Source organism: Leptinotarsa decemlineata, unplaced genomic scaffold (genome assembly GCF_025532065.1).
Source record: "Leptinotarsa decemlineata unplaced genomic scaffold, Ldec_3_MD MMD2_tig00004307_RagTag_RagTag, whole genome shotgun sequence".
Lineage (NCBI taxonomy): Eukaryota > Metazoa > Arthropoda > Insecta > Coleoptera > Chrysomelidae > Leptinotarsa > Leptinotarsa decemlineata.
Window position 1 is genome coordinate 11,575,279 of NW_027412606.1, and position 16,988 is coordinate 11,592,266.

A 16,988-nucleotide genomic window follows, 5' to 3' on the forward strand; every position below is an offset into this window, starting at 1 on the left:
GATAATGTACTAAAAGCTAAAAAATAATTCGGAAGGTCCTAGGTAGCAGTCATCACACCACTCTCCTCAACAATCTACAGTAATGATAATAAAAAATGAAATCGATGGGCGTAGCGTAACATTAGTAAATATGTAAATATTATGATCAACGAGTTTATTATTTCTTGTTATGATCAATACCGTGGATTGCTGAGGAGAGTGATGTGATGACTGCTGCCTAGGATCTTCCGAATTATTTTTCAGCTTTGAGTACATTACTTACAATAATATTATCTCTTTTTCTTCAATGAAACCGTTAACCATAACAATTCTTTACTCATTTTCATATACTATTTCAAATATTATGATGGGAATAAAAAAATCATCTGAAAATATCAGACATTTTCTGATATAGACGGAACGGATAGTGAAGCGTTTTGAATTACCGTAATATATTATCAATACAGATTTACTTCTATAAATCAATTTATTATGACAGTAAAGTAGGCATCATAGCAAGGACTTCAATAATCAGTGCAACCATTCTGATAGAGGGAACTGAATAGAGTCTGCAGGGTGTTTTTCCTTTCTTAAAAGATATAGATTTACTAATAGTAAAAAAGGATAGTCTCAGCTCTAAAGTAATTGATCACTGAATCTTTTTACTAGGTTAGGTCTAAAGTGAGTGGGTCTATTCGACCCTCCACCGCAACTAGCAAAGGTTTATTGTGACTCACCCTTATTTACACTCGACCAAATAAACCCAGGTTCTTAACGAAGCCGATTATTTTGTATGGTGAGTGGTCTTTCAGGTCAGATGGTAAGAGTAAGTCTCTGCCGAACTCTGAAGAGTTGGTTCAGTCCCCAGCGGGGCAGGCACAAAGTATGTGCTCTGCTGTTTCAACATTTTTCAAACAGAGTCGACACACACTGGGTTCCGACAGTCCGAGTATGCTTATGATGATTCAAATGACAGTGACCTGTAAGAAGGCCTGTTAGATATCGTAGTTCATCCCTACTGTAGTCCAATAACTGTTTGGTATCAAGCTTCGAAGCTTGCCATCCAGGTGTTCAATGTTTGCAAGGGAGTCAGCAGCCTCATTGCCTTCCAGGCCAGTATGGCCAGGAATCCAGACCAGAGACAATCTGTTAAGCTGTTTACTATCTCGGTGGATATTGTGGCAGGTAATCTTTCTTGGATATATTTCTCTAGCCATTTGTGGCCCGTAATTCGAAATATTTCTGGGAAATTTTGCATTGGTAGATTTTCAGCTATAATATCCCAAGGACATTGATAACTAACGAAATAATTTTATCACAGTTTTCGAAAGCACGTTATTTGGTAACATCCCGACGCCGAAGGCGGAGGGATGTTACCTAAAATAACGTGCTTGAGGAAGTTGTGATAAAATTATGAGTTATTTATCAATGTTCGAGGGATATTCGGTGAGAAATTTTTTTGCAATTCGAACAATATTATTTATTGAACACACAGTTATTAAAAGAACAATTCGTATAATGATATTCCGTTGATCTTGCTGTATTTGCCTCGGTTACTGCATAGGTGTTTCCACGCATACTGCAGCACCTTCACCACCTCTCCAAGCCAATTCCACCGCTGCTATGTGATAAAATTTGCGTAGGAGTCCTATAGGGGTATTTTCATCCCAAAAGTTTATAATTTTACTCATTTCATTTGAAGTAAATGTTACTGAGCTTGTTTTGCGTTTAGTGGGATCTGTTTGTAAATTTCTTCGTGCTGCGTCGCGTGCATTCCGCGCTTGTTTGAATGCAACACTTTTAAAGGGGTCTAGCATGATATTATACTCCTTGTAATACTTTTCTTGTAATAATTTGCTTGTTATATTCCATACGGTTTTAACAGTAGCCTCCTTAAACTCTGTGCTATCCTTTTTTCTCATATTAATCGCCCAATCCTTGAGTATTAATGCAAGCTCTTCGAGAGTACGATTTCCATCCAATTCATATTTTCTGGCGTCACAAAACTCCATAAATATTTTCCAAGTATATTTTTTACTATTGACAGTATTTTTTGGTGTATTTTCTTCAATGATTTTGTCAATTGCCGCATCATTTTGAACACCAAAGCGAGGAAGTGACATTTTCGAAATAAATTGAATTACTGAAATGTCAAACAACTTTATTGTGTTGGTTGCTTAGCAATGTCATGACATAAGTGATAACTACCCGTGAAAATTATCCATGGGTAGTTATCAGCTATAATATCCCAAGGACATTGATAACTAACGAAATAATTTTATCACAGTTTTCGAAAGCACGTTAGTTGGTAACATCCCGACGCCGAAGGCGGAGGGATGTTACCTAAAATAACGTGCTTGAGGAAGTTGTGATAAAATTATGAGTTATTTATCAATGTTCGAGGGATATTCGGTGAGAAAATTTTTTGCAATTCGAACAAAATTATCTATTGAACACACAGTTATTAACACCAAAGCGAGGAAGTGACATTTTCGAAATAAATTGAATTACTGAAATGTCAAACAACTTTATTGTGTTGGTTGCTTAGCAATGTCATGACATAAGTGATAACTACCCGTGAAAACTATCCATGGGTAGTTATCAGTGTAATGATGGTTTCATTGGTTATTTCGACACACATGACTAGAAATAGACAAATTTGATAGGATAATTTTTTTGGCAAAAAATTTTCAGCTATAATATCCCAAGGACATTGATAACTAACGAAATAATTTTATCACAGTTTTCGAAAGCACGTTATTTGGTAACATCCCGACGTCGAAGGCGGAGGGATGTTACCTAAAATAACGTGCTTGAGGAAGTTGTGATAAAATTATGAGTTATTTATCAATGTTCGAGGGATATTCGGTGAGAAAATTTTTTGCAATTCGAACAAAATTATTTATTGAACACACAGTTATTAAAAGAACAATTCGTATAATGATATTCCGTTGATCTTGCTGTATTTGCCTCGGTTACTGCATAGGTGTTTCCACGCATACTATTGATTATTTGGTTATGATGTTCCTGATCAATATTCAAATAAGGTTTTATGGAATTTCCATTATTGTGCCCAGTAATTAAATATTTTCCAAGTGTATTTTTTACTATTGACAGTATTTTTTGGTGTATTTTCTTCAATGATTTTGTCAATTGCCGCATCATTTTGAACACCAAAGCGAGGAAGTGACATTTTCGAAATAAATTGAATTACTGAAATGTCAAACAACTTTATTGTGTTGGTTGCTTAGCAATGTCGTGACATAAGTGATAACTACCCGTGAAAACTATCAATGGGTAGTTATCAGTGTAATGATGGTTTCATTGGTTATTTCGACACACATGACTAGAAATAGACAAATTTGATAGGATAATTTTTTTGGCAAAAAATTTTCAGCTATAATATCCCAAGGACATTGATAACTAACGAAATAATTTTATCACAGTTTTCGAAAGCACGTTAGTTGGTAACATCCCGACGCCGAAGGCGGAGGGATGTTACCTAAAATAACGTGCTTGAGGAAGTTGTGATAAAATTATGAGTTATTTATCAATGTTCGAGGGATATTCGGTGAGAAAATTTTTTGCAATTCGAACAAAATTATCTATTGAACACACAGTTATTAACACCAAAGCGAGGAAGTGACATTTTCGAAATAAATTGAATTACTGAAATGTCAAACAACTTTATTGTGTTGGTTGCTTAGCAATGTCATGACATAAGTGATAACTACCCGTGAAAACTATCCATGGGTAGTTATCAGTGTAATGATGGTTTCATTGGTTATTTCGACACACATGACTAGAAATAGACAAATTTGATAGGATAATTTTTTTGGCAAAAAATTTTCAACATAATGAACATTGTCGGTGACTTAAATGTACCCTAATATAACATCAACTGAGTGCAGCTTCTTGTCAAACTTCCCGGAAAATCCCAAAAAGATAAAAACGAATTTGTTTTTATGACAGATACATTTGCAACAGCATGTATGGATTTTCGGTAATGCAAATTAGAGAATTGAAAAATTGATTAATATTGATATTTTTATATCATATCTGGAAATTATCTCGAGCAGTAATTCGACTACTCTGTCTTACTAGATCGATTGGAAATATTGGGGTATAGAAGAATTTGTGAAAAACTTTTTGAGTCATTTTAGCCGTTTTTGAACTCGTCTCATAATAAACATTTGTTTTGTGACGTTTAGTGCACCAATGTGCTACAAAACACTAATTCTGAATAATAACTACGAATTGACGATGTAGTCATGTCAAATCACTTTTATTGAATTTTTAGGATTTATATTTTTGCATTTTAGGTCATGCTGCTTCAAATGTACCTAGTTTCAAACATGTTCTCCAACTGAGTATTTTCTATCTATCGTTAATCATCTCTCCCGAAAGTGAAAAAATCCGCAATGAATATTTTCCCTTTATGATGGTCAAGATGGACAGTATGATGCTCATTATCTTGTATCAACATGGGGATGAGAGTGTCCTCGTTAGTCCTTAGCTCGCACAAGTTTCTCAACTTCTGACAGTTATCATTCATATGGGGAAACGGAAAAACAGATTTTGAACAGATGTAAAGTTTATGATCCTCACCAGACAAATTTATTTCCTAAAATACTATCTATAATATGATACTAAACAATCACAGATTTGATGAGCGCGTTTTTAACGTTTTACCAACCAATTTTGCGTCTTCAGGAGATTAAGTAGACAAGTCCACTTTACCTCTTCTATGCCAGAGGTCCCCGTTCTATGTTCCATGAAGTACTTGTTTTCACACTCTATATTATGTCATTGAAATCATAAATAGAAACTTTCTTACATTATATAGTCTAACGAGCAATATATTCACTAACACACTATAACTGAATGGAAATCCTGATGTCAGTATTGCGAGTATATAAGTTTCGTTGTTATTTTTCTGCCTGTTTCATGATAGGTTAGGTTAGGTTTGATCTTTTCGACCCTCCACCGCAACCCGCAAGGGTTTATTGTAGCTCACACCTATTCACACTCCACCAAATAAACTCAGCTTCTTAAGGAACTATGACAACTTTTCAACATCATACTCACTACCACAGCAAATTATCACTTGACTTGAAATCGCCATTGTTGAATGTACTTGTTCGAGATTAAGTGAAGGAAAATTAATTTCACCTAACTGGACATATATTGTTTGTCCCTTTCTGGCGATTTCAGGGAGATCTTAGACAAACAACAACTGATTTTATCCTCTCTTATAATTTTTGCATTTTACGAAATGCAAACATATTTACCTCGGAAGAATTGAAATACTGCCAAGTCCGAAATTGAAAAGGTATATTTGTCAATTTTCGTAGGAATATAGAGTGAGTTCACATGAGCTCTCGAAAGTATTTTTAAGAAGCACTTATAGGGAGCTAATTTTGTTAAAATCAAGTGCATGGTCAGTTTCTTCCAAAAAGAGCATTTCTACTCTTTATTTTGTCAAGGTCACATACTATCCTACTAGGCATCGTCAGTACCGAGCAGGCAGTCGTCGATTGAAGGCAAAATGTGAATAATCAATAAAATTACTTGATAAAAATAACTGCGTTAACGCAAACGAGACATAAGTGAAACCACCTATTGGTGTGGCACCCAAGTCAACTTGCCAAGTTTTTATGTCAGTGTTGGTGGTTTGACCAATCAACCGACAACTGCGATAGCAGAAATTTGGGAAGCTAACCTGGAATGAAATCAGAAAACAAATCCACATGTTTCTAGAAATTATTGGTGACACTTGGGGGTCACATCAATTAGTGGTGCCGCACTTATGTCTCGCCTGCGTTTACGCATTTATTTTTATCAAGTACTTTTATTGGTTATTCACATTTTGGCTTCAATCGAGGACGGCCTGCCCGGCACTGACGATGCCCAATAGGCTGAAACAGCTGTCTACCGGTGGCTCCTAAATTTTAAATCAATATGGGAATGATCAGAATAGTACTCATCTATTCATCTTTTGAGTTTCGTAGAATTATTTTCCAGCAGCTTGACTGCATTAACCTTTCTCGATTTCATATCATTTGTAAAAACATGTGGATTTGTTTTCCGATGGTATTTCAGGGTAGCTTCCCAAATTTTTGCTACCGCGGTTAATTGGTCAAATCACCAAAACTGACATAAAAACTTGGCAAGTTGACTTGGGTGTCACACCAATAGGTTGCTCCACTTATGACTCGCTTGCGTTTACGAAGTTATTTTTATCAAGTACTTTCATTGGTTATTCACATTTTGTCTTCAATCCAGGACCGCCTGCCTGGTACTGACGATGCCCAATAGGCTGAAACAGCTTTCTACCGGTGGCTCTTAAATTGAAATCAATATGGGAATGATCAGAATATTTGTCTATAACCTGAAAATAAATACAACATGAACACTTTCCACGCATACCAAAACTGTAACACTCCTGTTGACGAATGTTTAACCAATTAAGTAGGCGGCATTATGAAATTATCTATATTGTTGATGAAGTTAAATTGGTGATATGAATAATGAAATTGATATCTGCGAGTTGGTATCGTATATCAATATATTCGAGCCTATCGATTTATGAAGTTCACCTTCGGCTCGCGTCGACAAACTTCATTCTCACGAGTAATGACCGTATTTCGCGCTCGTTGAATAATATACTGTTAATGCTCATCTGAAATTACTGTGTAAATGGTTGTTACTGTTGGTTGCACTGTTCGGGCCCTTTCCCCGAAGCGCTGATATATTCGGGAAGGCACGCCACCATTAAAAACCAACAACCACTCCCCTAACTATATGTGATCATTGGGTCCTAAGCAGGCAGCAGACGCAGTGAGCCAAGAGGAGCAGTCTTCTGCATTTGTCCGACTAAGATTTTTGCCCTAGAGAGGCAAATCGAAAGTGGGGAGGGTATCATTCCACCAAGGACTTATTCATTTGCGCAAAGGCGATATCGTAACCGATGAGGTTTATCCGAGGTGCGATTATTGCTAGTTGAAACTTGCTATTTGAAACATTATCATTACCATTATTTTTTCACAGAGGAATGTCCTCATTGGTAAGTGGAGTCATGAAATGTTAGGGGTTTTTGATGGTAGGGGTTCTGAAAATCGTGTTTCAAGTTTTGATTATTACTACTTTTTGTATGTGTGAGTGTATGAATGTACGGATGTTGATTTTTCGTAGGTTGATAGTAAACGATTGCGGTGTAATTCCTGTAGATAATTGGTGTTATTGCTACATATTCTTGTCTGCATATATCTTTCAACTCTATAGCTGGGGGTTTGTATTTTTCTACTTTTTATTGTTTTTCTGTTTGCGTCTGCGTCTGCTGTCCTGGTGTATAATTTTTGCTGCCACAGAACGTATTTGTGTAATCTGTTCTGGCGGAAAGTTTAAATCCGTTTGTTATATGCTCTATTGTTTCGTTTCTGTGCTTTGGTGAAATTTCCTACAATTGTCTGATGTGACGGTTAAGTCTTCGATTATGTACTTTTGTAGTGGTGGCAATGATTTGTTCTTGTATAGCTAGTGCGAATCCGTCTGTCTCGGGTAAAGTTGTCCTTGAGTTAACCATTTGTATGTAAGTTGTTTGTCGATGTATGCCTATTGTGTTAGTTTATCTGTTTGAATATATTAATTTCTTTGTGTTTCATTTAGATTAAGATGTTAGATCTGCTTCCATTATTGCATGGTGTGGCGAGCTACAGCTATAGAAGTATGTTCTAAGGCTGTGTACTTTTTGCATGTAATTCTGTTATATCTATTGAGCCTCTGCCTCCTATTTTTCTTGGTAGTGTTGTTCTTTCTATTGCTGAGTTATGATACTGCATTATGTATTTGGTGAGCATGGTTCGGTTTAGTCTGTTGATGTGTTTTGTGTCGGTGTTGATCCATTTTATCATTCCAAAAAAGTAATTGAGCAGAGGTATTGCATATGTGAAAATATATTATTTCATAATGTTTCTAGAGTTTGGTTTTGTTTTTAGTACGTTATATTTTGGAATTAGTTATGTTTATATTTTTGTATGGTCTAGTTTACTGTTTTGTTGAAAGCCGAGGAACTCGTAAGTTTCGTGTTCTTGCATAGTGTTCATATATTCGTGGTTTATTTTTTGTATTATTCAGTTTCTATTAATTTTCCTTTTTTTATTCGGAGATTTTTGTACTTTTCTATTCCCAATTACATTGTTATGTCGTGGCTAGCGTTTTCTGTTGTTTTGATGAGATTTTTCGTTTGCGTAGGTGTTGCTTCGTATAGCTTGATGTCATCTATATACGAGTACATGAGGTGGTTAATAGGATGTTCTCGTTCTGTTTTCGATTTGTTGTTAAGCCGTTTTGATATGGGATTTAGGCAGAGGCAAAACCAAAGTGTGCTTTGTGCATCTCCCTGGAAGATACCCCTTCATACTTTTATATCTTTTGCGTGGATATCTGTATTTGGGTCATCTGTGGTGGATTTCTTATACTTGTTGTAACCAGTTCTGTGGAACTGTATAATGTGTTCTCGTTCTGTTTTCGATTTGTTGTTTCGATTTGTTGCTGTTGTTGTTGACCATAGACAATATGTTGAGTCTTCCCACCGAGGAGAGTCGTTTTTTGCAATTTGATACCGATTTAGACATTGCTCGGTAAGAGCCAAGAGCTTTCAACGCCGCTTGATTGTCCGAGAATATTTCTATTGACTTGTGTATGAGACTGGATTCTTCCAATCTCTCTGCACACAATTCAATAGCATAAATTTCCGCTTGAAATACAGTCGCATAGTTCCTAGGCAGGTTGATATCTCTGTCCTGGGTCTGCGACTGAAAACATCTGCACCAGAACCGTAAGGTTTTTTTGATACATTTGTGAACCAACAACTATCTGCTCAGTACTATAAGGTATTTCCTAGTTGTCAGTTGGACATTTCCAGAATGCTATGACTTCCAGTGTCAACCAACAGTCTGTTGCACTCCACATTAAATTGATTTGTGCAATTCGCAATATGCACAAGTCTATATGTAGTCCATCTAGCTTCTCTCTCTAGAAAAATGTGGAGAGGAGGTAGATCCAGAAGGATCTCCATGGCCGCTGAAAGTGTGGTACATATAGCAGCACTGATGGCCAGACAATCCTGTTTCATGATAGTGGAATCTATGATCAGTTGTTCTTTGCATCCTTGTGCAGCTTTTTTGTTCTTCGGTAGGCCTGTGATGGATCGATAGTTAATTACGTCTTGGGTCTGTTATTTTTTAAGGATAAAACATAAGCACTACAGGAAAACCCTTAAGGTGCTCTAAGAGCGGTGCCTGTGCGAAAGTAGCGATTCACATTGGATTTGAATCGTTGGAGATTAAATCCATTTGGAAGAAGGTTCTCAGGAAGTTTATTCTACATGAACGCCATTCTCCAAATGAAAGAGTATGTTATCCCTCCAGTGAGGATGTTGTTTTCGGCATTCATTATCATTATTTTTATTATTAACATCAATCAAAATACAGTTCAACACTGAAATAATTTTTTTAAATATTTAACAGCAGTTTTGTTTTCTGATCGCCTTCTCGCGAAACCAATTATTTATTGAAATGAACTGCTCGCGAAACTTTTTTACATAATTGTATATCATGTTTCTCAACCTAAAATTAATTTTCCAGTTGAAATCAACACCACAACAAAAAATTTTGTTTTGAACTCGAACAGGAATTTTTAATTTGATTACCATTTACCATAACATACATATTTTAATAAATTGCAGGGATCATTTTTATTTCGTTGAAAGCATTAAAGAGATATGAAATCATTTAAATGTTACTCGAGGCTATTAAAACGTTCTATTATAAGCAACGAAAGAGCGCTTTTGAAAGTACTGCGTGGTGGTTTTATTATAGTTCTGTTAGTGATAATAATGAACACTATAGTAATATTGAATGATAAATACAATATTTGCATGAATTTATTCTGTAATTATATCGTACGATTACTTTGAAATATCTGTTCACGTTTCTATAGGGTGTGTCGATAATGCACGAATGAAAATGTATTCTCTACTCAGTGGTTCCCAAACATGGGGGTACGCGAAAATTTGAAGGGGTACGCGGCTGGCCAACAAACCGTATGTTTTATTACATCCCTTTCGTTTTTGCTCAAATTTTTGTTTTCCATTTTGATTGTTTGATTATAATATGAGCGGGATACGGAAGCGCAGAGTTTAAGTCTCAATAGTGTGAAAAGTGAAGCAAAGAGCATGTACACATTGAGAATTAAGGGCGAAAAGGTAGGGGGATGGAACATCAAAAGGAAATTCCTTCCTACCTAGTAAACACCGCCAAAGCAGTGTTTTTGCAGTAGTCAGTGTTGCCTGTTAATTTCGTGGTTGCTCAATCGGGTTTAAAAAATAATGACTATTTAAAAGGAGCAGCAATGAGAGGTCAGAGTTGAAAACTAACATACATGGTGACCTACAGGGTTCGGTCCTTGGACCGTTACTGTTTATCATTTACATTAATGATTTGCGCCAATTTCTGTTGCCGGAAAAGTGTACTTTGTTTGCTGATGATACTACCCTGATTACCTCTCACTATAACTATCAGCAACTACCGATGTTATCACTGGCGTTACAAGAAAAAGCCAAATATTGGTTTCAGGCTAATAAGCTACAACTTAATAATAGTGAAACCCAGAATATCACATTTTCTACAAATAATTCGCTCATGCAGGACAATAACGTTAAATTATTGGGAATAACTATTGACAAAAGACTTGGCTGGAATTGTCATATTGAACAACTTACACATAAACTTTCTAAATCCAGTCATTTAAGCTTAAATTAGGTAAGAATCTCGGAATTAGAGATACCCAGCTGTAAGTCTGTAAATACTTGTATTTTGACACCCTAAAAGTTGTCTCAAAACCTACATATGGTAGGGTGTAAGCAACTATTAAATTTCAAGGTCAAAGGTCACAAAAATCGTTTTTTTGCGCTTTTTTGGAAATATCTCATTTCCTATGGGCTTTTTGCTATTTGTATTTATTATCAATATTGTAGAATACAAAATTCTCTACAAATTTTGTTTGAAAAAATTTTTTATACGGTGAACCGTTTTCGAGATAGAGGGCGGAGAGCACGCGGTCACAGCATCACTTCAGGTCAACCGGTGCCTCCGGTCGAAAACGCGCCATATATAGTTGATGAACTATCGATAAATCAATGATTATAAATAATTGTCAATTTTTATTAACTATTATATTATATTTTATCATTTTCTTCATGCATTAAATCTATATCTATTCAATACCGATAACCGTTTACTAAAACGTTCATTATTGATGGCGGATTTCTTCTTCATCATGTTGTATGGAGCAGAGAAGATCCTTTTTCTATTATTTTTGATAAATACATGAGTTATTTACAAAGGCATTACAGTTCCAAAATAATTGTTGTATTTGACGGATATTTAGACTACAGTAAGAACGTAAAAGCTATGGAGCAGCAGAGAAGACCTGCTGCACTTTCAAAAACGTATGAAGTGTGTTTCGATGAAACAATGGTTGTACCAGTTACTCAAGAAAAATTCTTATCAAATCGAAATAACAAAGATAAGGTCATTTATATGTTAATTGAAAAATTACAAGCTGCAAATATTACTACTAAACAAGCCAGAGATGATGCGGATGTTCTTATTGTTGAAACTGCAATTGAAGAATCAAAGTTTTAATAGGACAAGATATTGATTTACTTGTCATTTTAATTGGGCGTACACTGTCTTACGAACAAGAAATTTTCTTTAAAAAAGTTGGGAAAGGTAATGTAAAAACGGAGATATACTCGACTAAAAGTTTTGATAATTATCCTCATTCTAAAAAACATATTTTATTTCTGCACGCATTAAGTGGCTGTGACACAACTTCTGCGCTTTTTAAAAAGGGAAAAAATCATTTTTAAAAGTTTTTGAGAAACTGACAAATTTGGATGAACTAGCTGCAGCATTCGAGGAAGAAAATTGTTCGGCCCAGAGATTATTAGAGAGTGGAACTCAAACCTTATTGACACTCTATAATGATCCGAAATCTGTGAAAAGTCTCGATCATCTTCGTTATATGCATTACGTCAAGTCTACAAAACTTAATAAACCTGTGCAGCTTTCAAATATTCCACCAACAAGTGCAGCTGCTCATCAACATTTCAACTGTGTATATTATCAAGTTCAAACTTGGTTAGGACATGATTTGGAACCCCAGGTATGGGGTTGGGCAATGCGAAACGATTTTCTGGAGCATATCATGACAATTTTACCACCTGCTCCAGAAGATTTGCTAAATACAATTTTCTGCAACTGCAAGAGTGGTTGTGGTTCGCGATGCGGATGCAGAAAAGCGGGCTTGCAATGCTCTTTAGCTTGTGTCCAATGTAATGGGCAAGTTTGTCTCAATGCTCTACCATATCAGAGCGACATTAACGAAGATGGAACCTTTGACCCCGAAATCATGGAAGAACTTGAGACAAATGTCGTTGAAGACGATAATGAAGACCAGTTTGAAATTTACCAGCAGCCAGAAGACGACGATGAAGACGAAGAAGATGATTAAAATTATAAATTGTAGTTTTTGTACCCTTTATTCCATTTCTTTACTTTCAATAAAAATAAATTTATTCAATGATATTTTTTAATAAAAAGATTGATTCATAATTTATTTGTTTTTTTTTCATCATGTAAGAAGTTATAAATATTAATTAGGTTAAAATTCAAATATAATTCCTATATTTTCATTAACAATTCTGCAATTACATGGGCAGGTAAGTGTTGTTAAATAAATTAATACTGAATAAAAAGTGGATAAGTTAGGAAAAAAATGATAAAATATAATATAATAGTTAATAAAAATTGACAAATATTTATAATCATTGATTTATCGATAGTTCATCAACTATATATGGCGCGTTTTCGACCGGAGGCACCGGTTGACCTGAAGTGATGCTGTGACCGCGTGCTCTCCGCCCTCTATCTCGAAAACGGTTCACCGTATAAAAAATTTTTTTGACAAAATTTGTAGAGAATTTTGTATTCTACAATATTGATAATAAATACAAATAGCAAAAAACCCATAGGAAATGATATATTTCCAAAAAAAGCGCAAAAAAACCGATTTTTGTGAACTTTGACCTTGCCATTTAATAGTTGCTTACACCCTACCATATGTAGGTTTTGAGACAACTTTTAGGGTGTCAATATACAAGTATTTACAGACTTATAGCTGGGTATCTCGAATTCCGAGGTGAACTTACTATAATGACTGGACTAAATATATTACCATCTGATATAAAGTCACTCAATATAATTTCCTATCAAAAAAAGATAAAAAGATTTTTTTGCAGCACTGCTTCTATTCAGTGGTTGAGTTTAAAGAATATATGCAACATCTTGAAGTGCCTCTTTGAACATTCCTTTCAGATCCCATTCGCTCGACTCTGTCTTGTTGGGTTTTGCAGCATGTATTTATATGAGAACTTGAGAACCCTTCTTGAAAATGATTACAGAAATAAATTAAATGTTGAAGATAACTTAAGATTGAATTTAACCAAGCTAGAAGCCAATATTGAGCATCTGTGCAAACAGAAACAAGCGCATCCTTCTCACTAATTTTTGTTTGGGAATTGAGCGGTTTTTGATATTTTTGTTTTGTCTTATTTGTTTTAATGCAATCAAAATTAAATTATGTATAAATATCTATGCGTATAAATATAATTACATAAATATATATGAAATGTATAAATATAAATTACGTAAGCAATATATCTTTGTTTTTATTTAAACATTTGTAATTGAGTTACACAGGTTGAATCTATACTTGAATCTATACCTTGAAGCATGTAATATGGTTTTATTTTTACTACTGAGAAGGGATACTCAAAATTTTTTGGTGCTAAAAAGGGGTACAGTGTCTGAGAAAAGTTTGGCAATCCCTACTCTACATATTCAGGGTTGTACAAGCTTTAAAAAAATATATCAGTTCAGCAGTGACCTACTGAACCACGTCAAGTCCTCATTGCTTTATTATAAAACTTTCTGATAACACAATCGACAAAAACTGAAGAATAGTTTGAGAACTGATTCATTTTCACAACATTACAAATCTCCTTTCGAAAGTATTTCACAAGTAGTTATTTCACAAGAGTGAAGATATCTTAAGATACTTTGAATGATGTTAGGATTTGTAACGAATATTTTACAGTACATTCGATAACTAATAGCGATTTTGATGAGGCATTAAAAAGATTAAAACCCAAGAAGGCAACGGGTACTGATGGGATCCCTCCTTATATATTGAAAGGATGTGGTGATTGGTTGAGAACCCCTCTCCTACACATATTTAATTTAATCATCAAATCAAATATTCATCCTGGTGTATGGAAAACTTCAATCACGACGCCTATATACAAATCAGGAAACAAAATGAACATTAAAAATTACAGAGGTATATCAATCATGTCTTCACCAGCAAAATTATTCGAACATATCATTTTTAAGAAACTCAGTGTATACATCAACAAATATATAGTACCTCAACAACATGGATTTATGAGAAAAAAGTCTATCAATACAAATTTATTTGAATTCGGTAATAAAGCCTTCGAAGTTTTAGATAATAAAACTCAATTAGACGTTGCTTTCACTGATTTTCGTAAAGCTTTTGATCAGGTTCATCATGATATTCTGATAGAAAAGCTTAGTAAATATGGAATTTCAAGAAACTTTCTGGAACTAACGAAAAATTATCTTCAAAATCGGATTTTCATTGTCAAACATAATGGAAAAATTTCGGATAAATTTCCAGCTAGGTCGGGTATACCACAAGGATCAAATCTAGGTCCACTTTTATTCATAATTTTCATCAATGATTTACCATCAACCCTGAACTATCTTTTTTTTGCTGATGATTTGAAACTCTTTAAATCAGTGAAAACAGTCCGAGACTGTACATATCTGCAAAGGGATATAAATAACATCTTAGATTGGAGTTTGAAGAATAAATTATACTTCAATCTCAATAACTCGCATAAAGGAGCCAATTATATTTAGTTATGAGATTGATGTGTGGTTCTTGAAAGAAAAACTGATACTAAAGATCTTGGATTAAGGTATAATACACAATTCTCATTTGCTGATCATATACGAGATATTATGAAATCTGGTAGTCGAATGTTGGGTTTTGTAATCAGACAAACTTCTTCATTCTCTAATATAGACATTATTAAATTACTCTATTTTTCGTTAGTAAGACCGAAATTGGAGTTTGCTTCTATTATTTGGTTTGCGGAGTACCAAACCTATGTGAACGAACTAGAGAAAATTCAAAACAAATTCTTGAAGTATCTATTTTTAACAAGGTCTTTGGACCTACGACATGAATTTAAAATATTATCTTTAGAACAGCGACGCCAATTATCAGCAATGATATTCATGCATAAACTCTTGAATAACAACATTGATTCTTCAGAAATTCTCAGTATGTTACCATTTCACGTACCTCCTCGTCGCACCCGATTTTCGCTCATGTTCAATATTCCAACCGTAAGTATCGCAACGAAAGCACCACTAATATCCTTATTAAAGTTAGTCAATAGTTTGAATATATCAATAGATCTTGATTGGACACTTTCCCAATCAGCATTCCGCCAAAAAATTTTGGAAAATATGTTAAATTTACCTATTTAAGCAGTATTTCCCTTTACAATTCTGGTACATATTTTATTATTTTATTATTTTTATATATTCATAAGTATTTCAAGGATTATATGAACTTTAATTTTTTTATCCATGTAATTAGGCTGTAATAGCTTGTGTGGATAATAAATAAATAAATCTTCCCATACAAAGATGTCATCTATGGGATTGGCAGAAGACTCAATCCTCGAATATATAAGCAACCATCGCATTTGATATCTTTGTTGGTGCTGATTGGATTGGAAGTGTTTGCACAGAGGTAATATATTCTCTCAATTACTACATGAAAATACTCACCATTTCCATTTTCGTTGTTTCCCTCGTTGAAGAATGGAGTGCATTCTTGTTCCTTTATAAAACCTTGTTGTCGTTCAGCTCTTTCTCTCCGCCTTTTCAACGCAGGGGTGACTCCAGCATCAGTAGCTGGGAAAAGAGGTTATTAAGAAGATTTACTTAAGGATTCTCATTCGATATTTGTAACACATTCAGTGAATACAAATATTTCGAGAACAAAAATGTCAAAGTTTCTTGACTTCATATGTTGAATTATTTTCATTCTCTTTAATAGTATAAATTGCATTTTGAGAGGTAGAACTAGAATCTATGACATAAAATTAATTCATTAAAAACATTTTCCCACACGTCTTTCGCCGCACGTTTAGCTAACCAAGTAAGCATCTTCAGGATATTACTAAAACTGAGTCTTACGACCCATCACCTTACCTAATTAGGTCATTATACCAATTCATAGTATAACATATTGTGTTATATTTTTATTGTATTCAATGTTAATTACTACTTGGTACCTGATTTCCACCTGTTGTTATTATGTGGAAGAGAAAAAAATGGCTTTTTGGAATGGGACCTTTGTCGCTGTTCATAGATCTCATTTCGCGTTTTTCGATTTCTAAACTGACCATTCTATGACCATTCTCCAAGACATGTTGAGCGATACTGGACTTATCTGGTTTATGGAAGTGAATATATGATACATTCTCCTTGGGGGATAGGTATAGATAGGGGTTATGGCGGGAGGATGACTGTTTTGTTGAGCCTAACAAAACTACACGGTGCCACAATTAGACAGTGGGAGGCGACCCCGCTGGTGTTAACAGGTAGCTCTCCGCTCAACAGATTTTCGCTTTAGCCTTCGTCTATGAGGTCCCGTTTCCTGCCTAACTCACGCGAAAGTTCTTGCGGTGCGATTTCGATATTGCTTTATCTCATTTAACTTTTTATGTTAGTTATCCGGAACCTCCTGAAAAAAGGTCATGAAAAAATCAGGCAAGAGTA

The 16,988-nt window shown here is 34.8% G+C and overlaps 1 protein-coding gene and 1 pseudogene across 3 annotated transcripts in view; one reads left to right on the forward strand and one right to left on the reverse strand.

The window, feature by feature from the left end:
* The window catches only part of Fhos (Formin homology 2 domain containing), a 144,867-nt gene that overhangs the window by 27,552 nt on the left and 100,327 nt on the right, over nt 1–16,988 (reverse strand). For all 3 annotated transcript variants that reach the window (XM_074178983.1, XM_074178982.1, XM_074178985.1), the window contains one exon: nt 15,993–16,118. In XM_074178983.1, the coding sequence (XP_074035084.1) occupies nt 15,993–16,118 (126 nt within the window). The remainder of the gene's footprint in view (nt 1–15,992; nt 16,119–16,988) is intronic.
* LOC111509739 (U4 spliceosomal RNA) lies at nt 6,921–7,040 on the forward strand (annotated as a pseudogene).